Source organism: Nannobrachium achirus (assembly GCF_963921795.1).
Source record: "Nannobrachium achirus genome assembly, chromosome: 19".
In the NCBI taxonomy this organism is placed as follows: domain Eukaryota; kingdom Metazoa; phylum Chordata; class Actinopteri; order Myctophiformes; family Myctophidae; genus Nannobrachium; species Nannobrachium achirus.
The window spans coordinates 19223511-19245274 of NC_137826.1; the positions used below are offsets into that span (position 1 = coordinate 19223511).

General features: G+C 44.0%; 1 protein-coding gene across 1 annotated transcript in view; it reads right to left on the minus strand.

The window, feature by feature from the left end:
- Positions 1-7495: 7495 nt before the first annotated feature.
- Positions 7496-21764, minus strand: part of LOC308305192 (1,4-alpha-glucan-branching enzyme-like) — a 176153-nt gene continuing 161884 nt past the window's right edge. The window contains exons 15-16 of the mRNA XM_080749908.1: positions 16494-16611; positions 7496-7880 (exon numbers count right to left, since the gene is read on the minus strand). Coding sequence (XP_080606034.1) covers positions 7824-7880; positions 16494-16611 — 175 coding nt within the window. The 3' untranslated portion in view covers positions 7496-7823. The remainder of the gene's footprint in view (positions 7881-16493; positions 16612-21764) is intronic.

A 21764-nucleotide genomic window follows, 5' to 3' on the forward strand; every position in this document is an offset into this window, starting at 1 on the left:
AGTTGTGAGCTAACTATTAGCTATTTTTGTGTGTGTGTGTGTGTGTGTGTTCTGGCTACGCCCCCCTCGGTTGAAATTGGATCCGCCGGTCCCATAGCTGGGAATACGAGCCAATGGACGGCGGTCACCATGGCAACGGGGGGCCAATGATAGAGTTATGGGCGGTATTCCCATAGAGTATATATAAAATAGAGAGCGGACGAGCCCCGCCCCCACTATCATTTCAATGCAAGTGCTCAGTGGCGTTTTGAAGCAACGGCTACGTGCTAGCATGTAGCTAATCCAGGTGCATTCTGGGGTAGTGGGGCCAAACGTCACGCTATGACGTCACGAACGACGTCGACGTCCATTGAACCCTATTGTAGACCCCAGGTTCGCGCTCATATGCTCGTGCATGTATGTTTCACCCCGCCTGAAATTCCAGCTTTGGCCAGTAGGGCGGCCGCTTCAACATTTACAAGCCGTTCTGGGGGCTTGGGTATTCCCTACGTCCCAACTCCCTACCGTTGAGTTGAAGTTGAATTGAAGTGGATGGAAAGTGGGCGTGAATGGGCTTGGAAGTGGGATGCGGCTTTTGCTCAATTGTATATACTAGAAGCTGGGCCGCCCTTCGGGCGGCCCAGCGTCTAGTCGGCGACCTGGCCAACTCGGAACAATGTAAATAGGGAATGAATGCCCCGCCCTTTAATGCAAACCCCATTATACCTGTTTTCATAGGACCCGTTTTGACCATTTGTCTGCCTGTGTCCATTTATGCCCATATATGGAGATATCTGTATCTGTCTGTCTGTCGGTGTCCATTTTATGTCCATATATGGAGATCACTGCAGTTATAGTTCTGGGTCCATTTTATGCCCATATATGCCCATATATGGAGATATTTGTCTATCTGCGTCCGTTTTATGCCCATATATGGAGATCTCTGTATCTGTCTGTCTGTGTCCCTTTTATGCCCGTATATGGAGATCTTTGTGATTCTGCATCCATTGTATGCCCATATATGCCATATATGGAGATATCTGTTTATCTGCGTCCATTTTATGCCCATATATGAGATTTCTGTCGCTTTTTCAAACAGATGGTCAAAACGGGTCCTATGACAACAGGTATAATGGGGTTTGCATTAAAGGGGGAACCGGCACTGTGTCTGCAACACAGTCGGAGGCACAGACAGATACAGAGATCTCCATAATGGGAATAAAGGGACACAGACAAACAGATGGAGGAGGAGACAAACTTAATGCAAACCCCATTATACCTGTTGTCATAGGACCCGTTTTGACCATCTGTTTGCCTGTGTCCATTTATGCCCATATATGGAGATATCTGTATCTGTCTGTCTGCGTCCACTTTATGCCCATATATGGAGATCTTTGACCATCTGTTTGCCTGTGTCCATTTATGCTCATATATGGAGATATCTGTATTTGTCTGTCTGCATCCATTTTATGCCCATAAATGGAGATCTATGCAGACACAGTGCCAGTTCCGGAAAATCCTGATGTCAGACATCAGAATCCGAACCTTTCGTGCTGGTTCCAGAAAATCGTGTATCGGGTCGGGTCGGGTCGAGGCCGAGCACTGCACTACCTGCTGCGGTGGGGAACGCACGTGCCGAATTTGAAATAGGGAATGAATGCCCCACCCTTTAATGCAAACCCCATGAATACCCCACCCTTTAATGCAAACCCCAATATACCTGTTGTCATAGGACCCGTTTTGACCATCTGTTTGTCTTTGTCCACTTATGCCCATATATGAAGATCTCTGCACACACAGTACCGGTTGCAGAAAACTCTGATGTCAGACTTTATGCCCATATCTGGAGAACGCGCGTGCCGGTGGGAAGAAGGGTTCTCGAGATACGCGGATTACATACATACATACACATTCACAGAGATTTTGTGTTGACTCATGTGGCGTACGTGATGTCACAGCCTTTTATGAAGTGATGTCACAATGAGTCAGCGCTTGCGCCGATTTCCTCCGGAACAGCCTGATGTCAACAATCAGCTCCGCATAAGGAGATTCCGAACGTTTTGCGCCGGTTTCGGAAAACCGCGAGTCAGGTCGGGTCGAGGCCCTGCACTGCACTCCGCGCGGCGGCGGGGAACGCGCGTGCCGAATCTGAAGCCGGTGGGACGAACGGTTCTCGAGATACGTGGATTACAAACAAACAAACAGACAGAGATTTGTCGCATTTATAGATAGATAAGATGGAATGTTGCTCCAGGAGGAGGCGGTTTACGAGGCTACGTACTGAAAATGCAATACGTACTGTAGTGAGTTTGTAGATCTGCTATTTTCAATAAATCTTGAAATAAAATGTGGAATTTTTGGAAGAACACAAATCTGGTACGGGGCTCCCAGGCACAAAACATTTTCAGATAGGCCTATAGTGTTGGGGATGAGACAAATAGCCTACATTGATTGATTGAATACTTTATTAGACGTTCGCATAGGAAAGCAAAAGACAGTAGGCCTACAGTTCAGATACATCCATCTAGCCTCATAAACTAGACTCTCAGAAGGCAGGAGGCGTCTAATTTACTACCAACCTACCATACTGTACATCCATCTTCAACCGCTTATCTGGAATCGGATTGCAGGGGTAACAGTTCCAACTGAGATTAGTGTCGTTCCCTCTCCTGAGCAACCTTATCCACTTCCTCCGGGGGGATCCCCAGGTGTCCCCCAGGCCAGTGTGTGGAGATGAAATTGTCTTTCTCCATCTGGTCTTTGGTCTGCCACGGGGTCTCCTCTCAGTGGGACGTGCATCTAGGACCTTCGCTCGGGATCCGTACTAGATGCCCGAACCACCTAAGCTGTCTCCTTTCTATACAAGGTCTACTAAAAGGTTTTAAACCCAAGAAAGCACAATGGCTTGTTTTTAAATTGTTAATTGAGTCCTTTGTACTCAATTCATATTAATTTGGGGTTCATGAATTGAAAATAGTTGAGAACCACTGGTTGAAATAATTAAAACATTGTGTGACGCAAAAGTACAGAAAAACAAGCCCAAAGTTGCTTATATTAAGCAGACATGGCAACACTGCTGCCTGGTTTCTCTCTTGTTCGTGGGAAATGAATTGACAGGTCCACGCCGCGAGTCTTCCGCGTTGCTGCCCTCTATTGGTAAGGAATGGGCTTGTCTCAATATTAATTATAACTCCATGGCATTATGTGCTTTTGGATGTGATTTGTTAATTATTGGCATTTGGGGGGGTTTCAGGGATCGATTGATTGATTGAATACATTATTAGCAGTTCGCATAGGAAAAGCAGTACTGAATACCTAGGATTTAAACCAGAAAGCACTATGGCTTGTTTACATTGGGGTGCTTTGTACTCAATTCAGGGCTGTAACCTTGTTTACAATACAATACACTTAATTTAGAACAGTTATTGTATTACCCATTTAAAAATAAGTATTTCTTTTTTTTTTTTTACAGCAGTTCAGGAAAAAGCTTCTGTTAAATAACCATTTATCACCCAGATCCTTGGCCAATGTGAGGATCCCTCTGTCCTCAGGAGTTATTGAGACACCATGCAGTGTCACATTTTTAATATCCGGACGTCTTCTGCTGGAATTTATCACCATCTCCGCCGCTCTCTCACTCCCCTTCCACCTCATCTGTTAATGTGATCATAGGTCTCCATTGTGTCACATATTAACAAAAGGGGGAGAGCTGAAATTTCATTCTGAGATTAGGTTTGGGTGGCTTGAGAATATTAAAACAGGTCAAACTCAAACAAGGTGTCATTTTGTGATAAAACATTTAGATAATAATTTCAAGAGGCAGCTCTCGGTGTCATTATTATTCACATTAATTCTTCAGAGGTTCAGGTCAGACTCCACACTTTTTAATTATGAGGTTATTAGCTATAATGAAGGTGGTAGTAATGAAGTATGACACATTGGTAAGAAGAATATGGAACACTACGGAAGTCTTCATTTCTCCATGAAAAACAAACAAGATTAACAACGTGGCAGTCAGTTTAAGCTACCAGAAGCAGGTCTGGAGTCTACATTTGCCTCCACCACAAGCTTAAAAGATACCTTCCCAATGATACATCTGTCTGGAAAAAGCAATAATTAGTTCACTAAACCTGTTCGGGTGCTGCTTTATGTGTTTGAACCACCGCTTTGATGAAGATTCATGGCCGATTCACAATGACAAGGTGTGTAAATCAGGCAGTTAGCTGTGTCACGAGATGCAGGGCAGAAGGAAGAAAGGAAAGGAAGATGAAAGTGACTCTTCCACCCCAACAATGAATCTAGATCTATCTATCTATCTATCTATCTACCAACCAACAGTATCCATCCGTTCCGTTATCCCTCAATCTGTCTGTCAAATAAAAGGTGAAGAGAAAGAGAGAGCCAGTGAGTGAGATAGATGAGGATGAGGCGAGTGATTCCATTTACTTCTTTTTATAATTTTTGTATTTAATTTTTTCAAATGCACCAGCCCCCATTACTTCATTTTTATCACAGGGGGAACCATACGGGTAATAATAATAATAATAATAATAATAAAAACTCTCAGTACACAGTTCTTCTTCTTTCGTGTATCATCATCCTTGATGATTGGTTGACAACATTTTATTTCACAAGATTTCTTGTTACTTAGGGGAGGCCATGGGGCTGGCTGTCGTCTTCTCCTCTTGCTGATGTACACAGTTATGAAGTCATTTCATCGCCCGTAGGTCGTAGTTTAGTATGAGAAACGGCACATCTCGTCTCCGTCTGTCTGTGTCAGGTTTCTAAGGTCTATGGGTCTGACGCTCTGACATCACTCTGATGTCAGGGGAACCACTAACAGATTCCTTTTTATGCCCATACAGTATATGGAGATCCCTGATGTCAACAATATTAAGCCCATATCTAACAGGACTTCATATGGGATTTCCCATATATGGAGACCACATACCACACTAACAGAATCCATATATGGCCAAGACAGATGGCCAAGACAGCCCATACCTGTGTGGCTGGTTCTACACAGACAGGGATCTCCATACTGTATATGGGCATAAAAGGGATTGTATGTATGATGTCAGATGTCACAGGACTTTCACATAACAAATAACTTAACAGGGTCTCACAGCATATCTCCATATACAGTACATGGACCTCCATATATGGGTACCTGGTCCGATATACATCACTGGCCAGATGGCCAAGACATGGCGCGACCTCGCCCGTCGCCCTTAGGCGTTTTACTGGTATCTCTGTGTAGTCTAAAGGTAAAGCTAATATTACAATTGCTACACTGTATGCCTAAGACTAAATCTAACCACAAGATGACAAGATCCAATCCAGTTGACCTTAGCTCGTTATGGATTCTATAGTACCAGAATTGTATTTAATATGTAAATAAACAATTAGTAAGTAACAGACAGAAAGTATTCGGCAATTTGATAAAAGTTCCCTTTCTTTAACACATTGACCGCCATTTTAACATACCTCCGTACTCCCACCTGCCATTCGTCTCCATAGACTTCCATGTAATTGGGTGTGCACGGATCATGCACACCCATGCCTAGATAATGCACCACGTGTGTTCACATTGCTCACAGCTTTCAAACAAAAAAATCCGAATGGAAATCCGTTCAGGCATTCATGAGATAACAGCCACTATGTTTAACAAAGATGGCTGCCAAAATGGCTGCCATGCTTGAAAGATGGGGTTGCTATGGGGGTTAAACATGCAATTTCGCGATTGCTATCATGCCTACTCCATTTTTGGGGGTCAAAAAAAAAATTGGAAAAAAAAAATTTTTGAAAAAAAAAATTTTTTTTTTTTTTTTTTTTTTTTAATTCTCGGGACTATCGGGCCTGGCGGGGAAAGACATTGGAATAATCTCGGGACTATCGGGCCTGGCAGGGAATGAGTTAATTAACGACAATGAAATGTGCACAAAAGGGTAATTACATGGCGATTATTTTACATCATGTACTGTAATCTTCGCAGAAAGGGTGATAATATCTGTCCTGAAATTAAAGTGTCACCGCACATGAAGTCTGAGTGATGTATTGTGATTAATTAGTGTTAGGAATGACACTGTGCCATTAAAATAATAATGGGAGATAAAGATCTCACTCCCCATTAATGAGTTTTGTTTTAAACCCCCCAATCATTTCTTGGAAGCATAGTACAAGCCCACACACTGCTCCTCTAAGCGTACAACCTGCACAATACAAGCTTTTCAAAATGTTATCAGTCTCAGTAGAACTCCAAAATCCAGGTTTGCTTTACCCCATGTCGACAAATGATAAGAATGCAAATTACCATTCTGCAGCTCTGGAATATAGTGAAAACCCGATCTTTTTTAAGCATTCAAACATTAATATTCCTTGTAGGCCTACTTGAGAGCTGGAAGCAACTGAAATTATTTCTCCTTCGTGTACATGTCTGGGTCCTCTCTCGTGGCGATGTTGACATTTGGATTATGGATTTGGTTTTTAAAGCCCACTGCCTCAGCAGGTCATGATTATCTTTCAGCCTGTAGTTCTCTGTCGGGTAATCACGATGGAGGGAATTCAAGCACTCAGTTCAACGCCTCATAGCCATTAGACACGACAGACAGTGTTCAGCTCTAGGTTGTTATCACCTACTATAACTGTGTAGAGGAAAATATTTGTTTATATTTCTTTGCTCAAATTATTGTATTTTCCATCATTTCAATGGCACATTTTCTACTCAGTTCACGGTCATTTGTACCCACATCACTTTCTCTGGTGTTGAGCCAAAGTATGGGAGTCAGGTAAAAGATGATTCACAACTCTGGACTGATGCTACACAACTCATAGATCTTTAAGGCAGGGGTCTTCAACAGGGGGTCCGGGACACCTAAGGGGTCCTCAGAGTTATTACAGGGGGTCCTCCAAAACCTTGTGTGATAGGATAACTCTTTTAAATTAACAACTTGAATCCCTATTCCGATTTCTGAGGAGGACTTTAGCCAAAAATAGCCGATCTACAAGCTCTCAACGCCTCGCAGCACAAGGCGTTGAGAGCTTGTAGATCGGCTATTTTTGGCAATAGGTTTGGTGTAGACATAAAAAAGAGCAGATCAAGTACATAGTGAAAGGTGAAGTTTACAAAATATCGTCGATTTAAGTGGTTAAATGTCTGAAAATACACATTAACATGAATCCAACATAGACTGATGACAGTGCTGTCAAACAGGTCTATGAATCTATGAAATTGATGAAAATCTGCATCACACATTTATACAATATGTAGAGGGGGTCCCTGCTTCAACTCACTCTCAGCTAAGGGGTCCTTGGCCTGAAAACGTTGAAGACCCCTGCTTTAAGGCACACTGACAAAGATCCCCCTGTGTATCGTAACATTGTATTCGTCTTATTTGTGTAAACGTTCCACACAGACCTAGAAAATAAAGACGAGATTTGCTGCCATAGCAACAAGACCTCTGGTGTGTGAATACAAACAATCTTGGTAGTTACTGTAAAAGAAAGTTCTACAGAGTGAGATTACTCCATTACAATTCACTCTACTCCGTTAGGAGTAAATACTGTATACAATAGGGTCTCAAGGCACTACTGTAAGGCATGGAAAATACTAACAAAGCACATTTCTTATTAAGATAAACATGACTTCCTACAACAACAAATGACGAGACCCCTCAGTTCTAAAATAATTGTGTACTTGGGCGCGTACACCTGTGTTTGTGCTTGCGTGTATCCAGGTTCACACATTTTGCAGACTCCCACTCTTTGGTGACGTCCACATTCCAGGTTCCCATTACGGAGAAGTTGGGGAAATCATCCGTTTTGTTGTGTCACAGCTTTTCTTTTCAACAATTCATGTTTTCTTTGGTCAGAACTATTGCTGTCCGACATGGAATATAGACCTGAAGGAGGAAAAACAAGGAAAGGAGGAAAAAGAGCAATGCATAATTGGAAAACATCTTCAAATGATACAATGCATCATGAGACAAGTTCTGGTAAGCTTATGCGTAATATACACTTATGATGAATGAACTGTTTATGTAGGCACACATATAAGACTAAATTATCCTTTATTATTTACCTAATTATTTGAAACTAACGTTTCTAACGTGACCATGATTTGTAGTATTGAAAATCATCAGACAACAGCCTGTTAAAATGGCAAGCTATACATATGTAGGAACGAACACACTTGAACGACTATTTATTGTTTGTGAACAGATTTTGTGTAGAAGGAAAAAAGGAGGGGACCAAGTATAGATCCCTGGAGGAACCCGGTCAACAAAGTATACATGTATAGGGTTTAAGTGTTCAATGCACATTAAGGCACCCAAAATTACTCTGCTCCTAAAGTTCACAACACCAATGCTTTTCATACCACTCCCTTAGTTAGAAGCTCATTTAGCCACTTGGGTCTAGCATAATTAAATCATGCATTGCATTCAGAGGCATTCACCAGAGGAAAAAAAGAAGAAAAAAAAAATATTTATTCTGGATCCCCAGAACCATAGTTGAGAACCACACTGAAGTGTTGTCTTGTGGGTCAACTGCCAGAGAAAAAACTGTCCCAAAGACTGAGACATGGTGCTGTAATTCAACTAAAAGCCACTTGGGGTCACTATAAGCCCCTATAAAGGGCAGTTTTTCCCCCCTTATTTGTGGCAAGGTGTAAGGTCTGCACTTAGTTCAGTCTCTGTTAAATGCCAACGATATACAGTGACATTTGCTGATGGACTGGCTGCATGTGAACTATGGTGAGTGAAAACATGAACGTACGTAGGTGTCATGAATGATTGTGTTCCTCCCAAGGGTTCATCAAATCATTGCACGCACGTCTTTATGTGTCCATTCAAGATAATTATGTGGTATGAAAACAGGTGTAATATTAGTACAGACTCAGTAACCTAGGTTGTCAATCGTGTGTGTGTGTGTGTGTGTGTGTGTGTGTGTGTGTGTGTGTGTGTGTGTGTGTGTGTGTGTGTGTGTGTGCGCGCGCGCACACGTGTGTGCGTGTGGTGTGCGTGTGTGCGTGGTGGGCTGGCTTAATGCTGTAGGTAAGCTGCAAGATTGTGTGTATGTGTGAGGAGAGCACCAAAGGATATTTTAAATTCAAACTGACTTCAGATCAGTGCGGCAGAAGGGATGCCAACCAAAATATCCCCTTCATGCAACCTGCAGCAGACTCTAAAAGCCAATCTGCAGGATCCAAGGCTTCATTTGCACTCATTATAACTCACAATGAAGCCGAATAATGTGGCTTTTTAAACACACAATGTGTGCACAGTAAAATCCACAGTGTCCATTTTAACTCAGAGAGTGTACATAAGGACCCTTTACGGGTCCATTTGGTTCCATTTGTACACACTCTTGTAAATCTGTCATGGGGACACTGCCACAAGGGAGGGATCAAACGCAATGACAAGCGCTTTGATAGGAGGGTGGTGTCACTATCCACATCCATTTAGCTGAAGGCTTGTATTCCAAAACCATCAAATCATGCCACTTTTGTAGTTTTAATGTGATTTTGTATGCCCCCCATTACCCCAGACAGGATCAGGAAGGCAGTTCCTGAGCCCAGAAGTGGAACCCGGCACAATGTGGTTATGTGGTTACACTCCTACAGTACATGTCACTTTTGGGGGAAATCAAACCTTATTCTGTCCGATCTGGTCTCACTTTAATGCCACCCACAATGTGTAAATACTCCAATTCTCTTTTGTTTTGTTTTAGTTTTTCTTTGCTAATAAAATGAATGAGGTATGATATACAACAGTGAAATCCACAGTGTTCATTTATCTATTCATAAAAAGTGTGCAAATGTCCTACGGGTACGTTTGGTTACACTTGTACACCCAAAGGTAAATCAACAGTGAGTATTTTACAGTGTACTGACGTAACGTACAGTATATACAGCCTTCTGCCTTTGTCTGCATATTCAGGATACTAGTAAGACGCCTCAGGGCAACAGTGGCCAGGATCAGTTACCCATATATGGAGACCCCTGGTACCCATATATGGAGATCCATGTACTGTATATGGTGCATTGCTTTTATGCCCATACATGGAGATTACTGTCTGAACCAGCCACACAGATTTGGCATTCCCATATGAAGTCAGATATATGGGCTTAATATTGATGACATCAGGGATCTCCATGTATGGGCATAAAAGGGATTCTGTTAAGAGTGGTTCCCATGACATCACAACATACAATCCCTTTTATGCCCATACATGGAGATCCCTATCTGAACCAGCCATACAGATATGGGCCTTGTCTTGGCCATCTGGCCAGTGATGTATATCGATGACATCAGGGATCTTCATATAAGGGCATAAAAGGGATTCTGTGGAATACCCATACATGGACTTTTACATACAGTAGGTGATGTCACAGTGATGTGTCAAGGGAACCACAGTGCCAGGCGTGACCTTCAGAGATACACGGATACGTGGACAAGATGTACCGGATGTGTCATCACAGTGACATCAGAGCATGATGTCAGAGCACTAAACCCCTAGACCATAAAAATGGGTACACACACAGAGACAAGCTGTGACATTTCCCATGGTAAACTGCGACGTTCGGTTGCAATAATACGAGCCACTACCAGGTTTATTATTACCATCATCTATTGCATGACAAGCTGATATTCATTTCTTCGTACCTTTAGTTTAGTACACTGTGCAAAACATGCATTTGGTTTCACAGTGTCCTGCTTGTGAATGTTTCCTTAGTCTATAGGCCAGTTGTTCTCAACATGGAGCCCCTCAGACCTTGAGAGAGGGTTCCAGCTGAATTATCGATAGTTATGGACCAAATGCACCCTTACAGGTTTGTGACTCTGCCCTATAATGCATACCAAACTGGACATTAAAACATTTGAGGACCACTGCTGTAAGAGTCCTTTATATACTGCTCAGAAATCCTGCATGAATCATTTCATGCAGTGTTGCACCAATATACTTTAAGTACTGAAGAAAATTCTCGCATGAACTTCATACAATGACTTGAGCTCTGAGTTGTTAGTAATTGTACAATATCTGGATTGGATGCAGTGTAATTTCTATACGCTGGCCCTTTGTGTGCATTCTGCTCTCCCCATGACAGCACAGAAAACAGCAAAGATAAAAGTAGTGTGTGTGTATACAAAGCTTAGAACCGCCAGTCACTGTGCAGAAATAAAGTGACTAATAGGCTCCATTGAATTTCAGGGACAGAAGCTGTCTGAACACAAATAAGCCTGCAGATACTGAAAAACAAAAGCACACGCACGCACAAGCACACACACACGCGCGCGCGCACGCACGCACACACACACACACAGAGGGACTGTCTGATTCCATGTGTGGCTTCTTTAATTACAGTGCAGCAGACGTCCTCAGACAAAGATCACGACAAAGTATCGTTCTGTTCCTTCCTACATCCCCTTCTGTCTACAGTCTCTACAGCTCACACACACTGGCACACGCACATGCACGCACACACACACACACACACACGCAGTACTTCCCATTATCTCTGCGGTTGTTTTGTGCCCAGAGAGTGCTGATCGAGAAGTGATGGAAACTTTTTTCTTTTTTAAAGTCAGAGGGTAGAAAGTTCTCCACTCTCCCTCTCTCTCTTTGTGTGTGTGTCTCTCTCTCTCTCTCTCACTCTCACTCTCACTCACACACACACACACACACACACACACACACACACACACACACACACACACACACACACACACACACACACAGTCGGTCTCTCCCCCGCACTTTCCCCTCTGTTGCTTTCTCTCTACTCTCGTTTTCCCCTCTTTTTCTATCTATGTCTTTGCCTCATGTCTCTCTCTCTCCCTTTCTCCCAGACCCTCTCTCTCTGTCTCTCTCCCCGTCTTGCTTTCTCTCTCCCTGTCTCCCCCTCTGTCTGTCTGTCTGTCTCTCTCCCTCCCTCTCTCTCTCTCTCTCTCTCTGAAAGCACCGTGTCAGCAACATCACCTTTCCTCTCCTTCTAACCCATCCCTCCTTCCTCTTCCTCCTCCCCTGTGTACCATTCCTCCTGTGTCTCCTCCCTGCTCCTCTCATATACCACTGTGGGGGGGGGGGGGGGGGGGGGACATCAAAGCCTAATCACTTGGAAGACTTTGCCGCGGTTAAGACACCCCGGGCCTGGACAGGAGTACTCTACTGTACATCAGATGTCTGCGCTTTGCATCCCACACACACACACATCTAAATGTATGGGTGGGGCGGGGCATAGCGTGCACGCACGCACGCACGCACACACACACACACACACACACACACACACACACACACACACACACACACACACACACACACACACACACACACACACACACACACACACACACACTTTCTCTCTCCATCTATTTTTACCCTGCTGTATCTAAAGTAGCCTACTTCTCTTGCCCTGTAGCTGTATCTTAAGCCTTTAGTGCACACGTGTAGAAATCATCATACAATGTGTGTGCATACATGTGGTTCTGTATGCATGTTAAAAACTCTTCAGAAAGCCGGGGGGTCGCAAACCTTTCCATGGGCTGTGGCAATTTTTTAAAATGTTTTGAGAAACATTTTGACAAAAACGTCATGCCCCCAATTAGTCTGGGCTACATCTGTGCAAATCTTTTAGACTGATTAGCACAAAACGACCATTTTATCTCCCTAAGGCCCCAGACTAAATGTGTCTAGTACAAATAAAATGATTTGTATTCTCCCTTCCTTTCCAATTGGTCCCCCTGCCCCACTTTGAAAGCAGGTGTCCTAGGGTACCTGCTTGGACTCATATTGAGGATTTAGGAACACTGGTGGGCTCTGATCTCCCCACTAGAGAGGTGGGGCAGCCAGACTGCTTTCATACACACTCTCCACGGAGAGGCTTCATCTCTGCCACCGGCACCTGGGAGAGATGAGGATGGAAATGAATGCTGAGAGAGGGGAGGTGGTGGAGATGATGTGCCTGATTAAAAAGAACACAGTGGGAAAATGATAAAGTTTAAGCCCACTTTGAAGCCGCGGCTTGGTAAATAAATGATGTGGTATAAGACTCAAGGAATGGCTGCCTGCTAACACACCTGCGGCTCAGTGCTTAAATATTCATTTCCTGTCACAATCCCGCTCGCCGGGGCGTGTGTATGCATGTGAAACACACACGGTGGATAAGCTGGCTCACGAGGGGAAGGGGAGAGGAGAGGACAAACAGACAGAGAGAGGGGGGGGGGTCAGAAGAGGAGGCAAGGGTAGAGGAGAGAATAGGGGGTTAGGTGAGGCGAGAGGAGGCAAGGGGGGTGAGTAGGGATGGGACGATATGAAAATGTCATATCACGATTATTGTGACAAAAAAAAAACGCGATTTACGATATTATCGCGTTGATCAAAATCCATTATCCTGGGGCGGAACATTTGCCAAAAAATACCAGATCTATAAGCTCACAACGCGTCGTGAGCTTGTAGATCTGCTATTTTTTGTCAAAGACATTTTATAGAGAGTGAAAAAAAAGAAAGTATCAAGTATGTATATTATAAGTAACTTTTACCAATTATAGAGGGTTTAAGTGGTACCAGATATGCAGCTCGGCAAATAAAAGGTGAATTGATCCCAGTGCATGACAGAGGACAATATCTCGATAAATTAAATCTCCACGATACCATTATCGTGAGTATTTTTTATCACGATAAACGATAATATCGCGCATCGTCCCATCCCTAGGGGTGAGGTGAGGCGAGGCGAGAGGAAGCGAGTAGAGAGGAGACGAGAATAGAGGGGAGGAGGTGAGGTGAGAGGAGAGGATTTGCCTGTTAATGAACAATGCAAACATTATCCAAAGCCACACGTCAACTGACATCAGCCCAGCATTGGAGCAGATTAGGTGTTCCTACTGTACTCTGCTCCTGTCCTGTCCCATCACGGCTCATAATGGTCCCCAGATTACAAGTGAACACGCTCTCACTAAAGTTCTCTTGGGGCAGAAAAGCTAAGTTGACAGACGCTTTGCGGGGAATTACGGGAGAGGAGAAAGAAAAGAGAGAAAGTGGATGAATTAAAAGATTAAAAACATTAAGTGTGTGTGTGTGTGTGTGTATATGTGCGTCTGTACGTAAGCACGCACGCACGCACACACACACACACACACACACACACACACACACACACACACACACACACACACACACACACACACACACACACACACACACACACACACACACACACACACACACACACACACACACACACACACACACACACACACACACACACAATGTGCACCACGTCATTACCAGATCAGGGCCAAATTAACATTAGCCCTAAGGCACTAGTATTTTTCAACAGCTTATTTGAGTAACGTACTGGACAAGACAAGACAAGACAAGACAAGACAAGACAAGACAAGACAAGACAAGACAATGGGAGCACTGAAATGAGAAAGTTTAGACAATCAACTGTTTTTGAAAGCCCCTTGAGAAGTCTGTTTATACTTTATTGGACAATAAACCTGAAGCTTTATTGGACAATAAACCTGAAGCTTCAAGTACAATGTCACTGCCCCTAATGCTGCTACCCAGCTGAATTGTATGAGTGTGTGACATTGAACACCCTTGAACCTGGAAAACCTGAACGGTCAATAAAGTGAAGACGGTTTGATTTTAATTAAACTGTGCATACAATGGTGTCCACGTTAGGTTTTCCTGTGACTGAACACACAGTACTTACCTAGCATCATCACCTAAACCATCTGACCATGAATGCAGGTTATTCCTATTCTGTAATATCCTTTGGTTTTGTCTCTTCAACATTGTAGCTTGTTGATTTGATATTTTCAGTGTGCGGCAGGCAGAGTACCACGGGCACAACTTTCACTTTCTTTTGCCTTTTCTGTCACACTTCTCTTCACCCCGCCAGGCCACCACCCTACTGATTAATCACCGGAGCAGACGCCTCATTGGGCCATTTCTCTTACGCCTCTTTGACCTCACATCGACTTTATTTTCCACCCTGGCCCTTTCATCTCGCCGCTTTCCTTTCTCCCTCTCTGCACCGCTCTTCTCCTTCATCCTCTTCCCCTCATCCTCTTCTCATTCCCAGGCAGACTAGGTATGTTTCAGATGGTCCTTCAGTGCTCAGGGCTTTTTTTTGTGTCTACCACCAGCCCGAGCGCAGATTTTTCTGCACCTTGATTTTAGAGTAATTACGTAAGGATAAATGATGAGTCTCCCTGAATGCATTCTCTCTCCCCATCTTTCTGTCAAGCCTCCGTGAACAGGTCCTGGGGCGCAGCCATCATTCAACCGCTCCTCTGCAGGTGGAAATTAGCATCTCTCAAATGTTTAAGCAAAAAGACTTGGCCTGACTTCTCTGCTTTTACCCTTTTCTTTTTTTTGCCGGTTTAAGCAGGGAAATGGTTGGCTGAGCACGTGCAATCACATTCCTTTTTAAAGCTCTTTCCTGATTTACATTCACATCATACAGTGACATTCATACCTCTAAGCTGCCCAAGAGGACTCCCACTAATCTTCTGCTCTGGGCTGGGCTGGCTGCTCCTCTACTGGGGGACATGAGCCCTGCTCAAGGGCACATCGGCAGTGCTGGCTGAGGAAGTTAAGTGTGTGTTACCTATTCACCTTCGCACCTAAATCAAAGCCCCTTGACCACCAAATGTGAACATGTAAGAGTGTGTGTGTGTGTGTGTGTGTGTGTGTGTGTGTGTGTGTGTGTGTGTGTGTGTGTGTGTGTGTAATCACAAGGTGATATTAATCAAATAGCTAAGTGCACAGCACACGTCCTGAGTGTTAATTTAAGTCAGTGTGTGAGTATGGACCCTCGCACGTCCTGGTAAATTATAACACTCAAAGATTTGAGCTATTAGTGGAGGTCCTTCACCAGGGGTGTCGCACCAAATTCTGGGCCCTGGGTACAAGGATTCACTGCGGGCCCCCCATGAAGGGGGAGGGGGTGTATTACGCATTATTACTCATTATTTTGTGCTTTACCTATTGAAAAATAGCAGATCTACAAGCTCACAGTGCGGCACCGACTGCCGTGCTGCGAGCTTGTAGATCTGCTATTTTTTTTTAAACGTGACAATTCTTGCTACTGTAAGTGCTATTTCAAATCCTTCTAAGGTTTTTTTAAAAACCTATGTTTCTATGTCAGTGGCCCTCAAACTTGAAGGACCCCCAAAATGATATGTATTTGGCCACGGACCCCCATCTCAAAATATTTAGTTCCAGGGACCCCCTAGAAGCAAGATTTGAGTTACAAATGTTCGCTTAAAAAATACACATATTCAAAGATTTGCACACATTTTCACGACTTTTCAAAAATAGCTACAAGCTTGTATATCTGCTATTTTTCAATAGCTAAAGTATAAAATAATTAAGGCCCCTCCACCTTGGGCCCTAGTAACTCAGTCCCACTTTCCCCCCCATTGTGACACCCCTGAATGGACCCTCACACTTTCTGGTAAATGAATACTCAAAGATTTGAGCTATTAGTGGAGGTCCTTCACCTTCAAAGAGTGCTCCCTGTTCTTAAAGGCGAAGGGCTCAGTGAACATCTCCATCTGATGGTCAAGTCTTCCATGGCCGCCATACTGAGCAGCATCGGAATCCAGCTGGATCTTGTATCTGATATCCATCTGGTTAAGGGCAATAGGTAGTGTGTGGAAGATCTTTGTTTCGTTGCAGTTCCTGACATGCATTTCAAAATCGTGAAACAAACATACCGGCATCAGTACATGTCTATATCATAATACACAGACCATTTTCCTGAAAATTGGTATCCTGACCTTAACATGTTCTGTTACTTAAAGCCATACTGTGTAAGTTGCCCAACTAGTGGTCATTAGCCCTATAGCAAACCGCGGTCGCGTCCGCGTCTTTCGTCCGTTTTTCGTACCTTCAGACCCCCGCGTCTGCCTCCACCTCGCTGAGATCTATCTTTTAAGGGGTCCCTTGTTCCTGTGCGTTCAGTAATTCCAGAGATACGGACTCCTTCACCCTGCCTGGTAGGCGAAATTACCTAGAGAAGGGATGGTACAAACGGGCGACAACAAATATGGCTGCCATAGCGACCCCACTTCAAGATGCGCTGTGATTGGCCGGCAGTTGTATAACCCTCGCTGTGATTGGCCGGTAGTGTGATGACGCAATTTTGGCGCGAGATCCGGTCCACGGCAAGGATCTCAGTTTACATATAGAGAAGGCTTTACAGGCTGAAATTCACGGCGCGGATCTTCTAAAACTTTTGTGATTTAATAGTTAGGAGAATTTTAAGATTTGTTTTATAAAAAAAGTTACATAGTACAACTTTAATAAACCTTTAATAACTGAGATGTATTTCAGCCACTAAAATACATTTTCCTATACATACAATGTTATCTCAATTAAATTATGTTTTGTCCATTTTAATTGGCAGATTCTTCTGTGCTATTCTGTACAGATCAAATGATTTATCGTCACTGTCGGGCAGAAACCTTGTATCTCCAAGTTTCAAATGTGTATGTTTTTTCGTAAAGTAAAGCCCTGCTTCATCATACAGGACTGTTGCACAAAACTAGTGAAAATAGCATATCTTCAAGCACACGACGCCTCGCGATGGATTTTAAAAATTATGAATACAAAAACGAACGGTTTTGGACATACAAGGTTTCCACTCGACAACGTTATGCTGTTGTTGTCACTTCTTTGTGTCACGTCAACACCATGCAGTTGTTGGACACATCCCAGCCCACCCACCGGGGGCAGTAGTGCACCGCAGTGGTAAATCGAGGCCCTGGCCTCACGCCAGGGCCTCGATTTAATCACTGCCCAGCTGCAGAGAGACGCCACGCAGGCCCAGAACAAAGCTGCCTTCCCTCCGCCAGTTGATGCCCCCTGAAGGTCGACCAGGGAGAGGCTGCTCCTTGCCCTCCGAGACTCCCTCCACATCCACACCGTTTGAAGATGAGATGAGAGAGACGAGAGGGAGAGAGAGAGAGAGAGAGAGACGAGAGAGAGAGCGAGAGAGGGGAGGAGCTCCTTTGGTTCCTCTTTGAACTGCTAATCACAATGTTTAAAGCTGACCTCTCTTTCTCTTCTTCTATTTCCATCTCTCTCTATGTGTCTTTGTCTCATTAAAATATGGCCTCAAACAAAGCCCCAGATGTTTTGTTTGTGTGTGTGTGTGTGTGTGTGTGTGTGTGTGTGTGTGTGTGTGTGTGTGTGTGTGTGTGTGTGTGTGTGTGTGTGTGCGCTGTGAACCACACCTGTTATAGCAGTTCCTTTCAAACACCTACACCTCTATTTTCTGTCTTCCCTTGAGTGTTAAATAAAGATGACAGGATGAGCATCACAATGACTCATTGGAATTAAAATAAGAAACGCTCTCACAACGCTCACACTACTCCATCCCATACCTCACCACAGGATAGGGTTTGGCTGTGCCCTGGCCTGTGGTGCACACAATATTCAACAAAGTATTGATACTCCTGGTCATATATGACTCAACTACAAGTCATAGTTTCTCAGTCAAATTTGTACTTGAGTTAAAGTACTAAAATTCTTGCTTTTAAAAATTTAAGTATTCTCAAGTAGGAAAAAAGACGATCTACAAGCCCACAACTTGTGAGCTTGTAGATCATCTACTTTCACAATATTTGAAGATGCAATGTGAACTTGTAGATATGATAATTACACTATATTTGAATACTACTATACTTAAGTGGTTAAGAGAGAGAGATACCTTTTCCCTTACTAGGAATTAGGTAGAGTTAAAAAAAGTGCAATATTTGCCTTTGAAATGTATACTGGATACTGATATACTCAAATAAAGTATTTGAAGCAGAGGGTGCACCCGATTTGACGCCACCATCTTCATTGACGTTCAGACATCAGTGCAATTATCTCTTTCTTTCCCTTCCAGGTCACAGAGATAACGGACGTACAAAGTGCTTACCATAAGTGATATCAATATTACTTACGACTGTATATCAAGTTAGATAATGCACATGCATTCTGGGCCACAAGAGTCTTTTTCCTACTGGAAAATCTTAATGCCATCCTGTTTTCTAAAGTCAAGAATTCTTTATGCCCAGAAAGTTAATGCCCAACTTTTTACCAAAATATGAATGGTCGCAATCTGAGAGTTTCTGAGTCAAAACGTAATATTCATTCATTAACCATTCCGGTTTGCCATTCGCCTTGTGGGCTAAACCTTATTTTTAATGCCTAAACCTTCATATTGAACTTGAATCTTAAAAACCTCCCTTTAAAAAAATCACAAATCGTAAAAAAAAAAGAAGAAAGTAAATGTTCCTGCTTTTGAGGCACCAATCCTGTCATCAATCTGAAATTGAGTAGCCGCACGCACCCCTTTCCCAAGGGGTAGGTCACAGCTAGGGTGAAAGCTGGCACAAGTGGAGGATGAGGAGAAGGGGAAGTGGCACAGGAACAGAGAGCAGGGGGAGTGAGGGAGAAGGGCATGATGATGAGACGGAGGAGAGAAGTTGAGCAGGGCAGCTGGGGATCAATCATGGATCCCACTGGCGTATATTGACTCTCTGCTCCCAGGGGCTTCCCATGGCCAAAGTGCTTTCAGGCTACTGCAGGGGTCGATAGAGGAACGTGCCTGGCTTAGCACACACCTTTTATAGGTGTATGTGCATGCCTGTATGTGTGTGTGTGTGTGTGTAGTGTATGTGTGCGTGTGTGTGTGTGAAAAGCATCAGATGGTGTTCAATGGATGATCATGTGGGTCCATTAGTGTAAGACACGGTATGCATGTTATGCAAGTTATCCCACAGCACAGCAGCGCGTCAACAACATCGCAGTGATCTCGAGTCGTGTTCTTGGGTGTTGTACAAGCCTCTGTTTTAATGTCAATCGAACCCGCTATGCAGGTTGCGCCATGGCAGCCACAGACACACACAATTAATTCACCTTGACTCCAATTCCTGATGACCAAAGACTTTTCTTTCAGTTGAGTATATGAGAGAGATAAAGATTATGATGATCTACTACTCAAACAAAGGTAAATCCCCCTTGGCCAAGGCAATATTAAAGATCAAATCAGGGACTTATTTTAACCAATCCGTATGGTAGAGAATGTAAAATAACTAGACTAGAGCATCTGCAGTGGTTCGAGGTGGTCTCTCTACTATTCTAGAGACAATTTAGACAGGATACCTACTGGTTGATAATGTCAATAACGTTATTTTAAGCAGACCGTGCACTCAATTGGACACCACAAGCTCTTGTATTTCCGATATGGTTACTATTACCTCTCACAGTTGGAAGAGGGCGATAACAGACATAACACTTGCAGTAGGAGCGAGATCATTTAGCGACCTACAACCGGGTCGCGACGTGGTCGGTAGTTTTCAGCGACCGGGTCGCTAAATCGAGCGACCGGGTCACTAAATCACCGACCGCGCCGCTAAATCGACCGACCCGGTCGCTAAATCTACCGACCTGCCTGCAGTTTTAGGTCGGTAGATTTAGCGACCCGGTTGGTACATCTAGTGACCCGGTCGGAAGATTTTGCGCCCCAGTCGGTCGATTTAGCGACCCGGTCGCTCGCTTTAGCGGCGCGGTCGGTGATTTAGCGACGCGGTCGGTGATTTAGCGACCCGGTCGGGAGGTTGCGTGGCAGGTTAGCCTAACTGAGGTAAGGTTACTGAGGTTAGGTTTAGGGTTAGGGTTAGGGTTAGTAGCCCGGTGGTCGGTGGAAGCGACCACCGGTCGGTGGATTTACCTACCCGGTCGCTGGATTAGCGTCCCGGTCGGTGGAATTAGCGTCCCAGTCGGTGGAATTAGCGTCCCGGTCGGTGGAATTAGCGACCCGGTCGGTGGTTTTAGCGTCCCGGTCGGTGGTTTTAGCGTCCCGGTCGGTCGATTTAGCGACCCGGTCGGTGTTTTAGCGTCCCGGTCGGTGGTTTTAGCGTCCCGGTCGGTGGTTCTAGCGTCCCGGTTGGTGGTTTTACCGTCCCGGTCGGTGGTTTTACCGTCCCAGTCGGTCGATTTAGCGACCCGGTCGCTGAAAACTACCGACCACGTCGCGACCCGGTTGTAGGTCGCTAAATGATCTCGCCCTCTCTCAACACTTGTAGCATTAAGCTTCTTGACTTCCGCCAGGGCTGATCTGCAACATTCACCCTTCTCCTCCCCACAGGGTAATCAGATCCCAAACGAGCCCCCAAGGTAACCATGTGGACTCAAACCCATGTCCCCGGAATGGGGAAACAAACATTTACCACTCAACCAAAGGAGAATCCTTCTTGGCAAAGGTGACATTAAACTCCAGTTCAGTGAACCACTTAAGCCCTGTATACTTTGTTGTACAGCCTACAGGTTGTGAGCTTTTAGATCTGCGATTTTTGCCGTTTTTGGACGAAATAAAATATATATTTGTATTTATATATTTCAAAGTATTTGCAAAAAAATAACATGAAATTGTAATAATAATTGCAATAATAATAGCATGCCTAACAGAAGGATGCCAGTTTGAAACTAAAGTGGTTAAAATGCTCTTGATTGGGTTGAAGAGGGGAATGATGAAACGTCAAGATCTGTTGATTGCTCATGTTGATTTCATGCATTCAAAATAAATTAGATGTCAACCTCAGAAACAATCAAATCCTTTGCCACGGCCAAGTGCCCTCTTCAGCATAGCCGTCATACAATAAAGCCTGGGGAGGAATTAAGTTGATTACCCACCATACATGCACACATAGTACTCCCAAACGCATACACCCACACACTGAAGGCTAAATATGGTGACACCAGACCTGCATGCTATATGC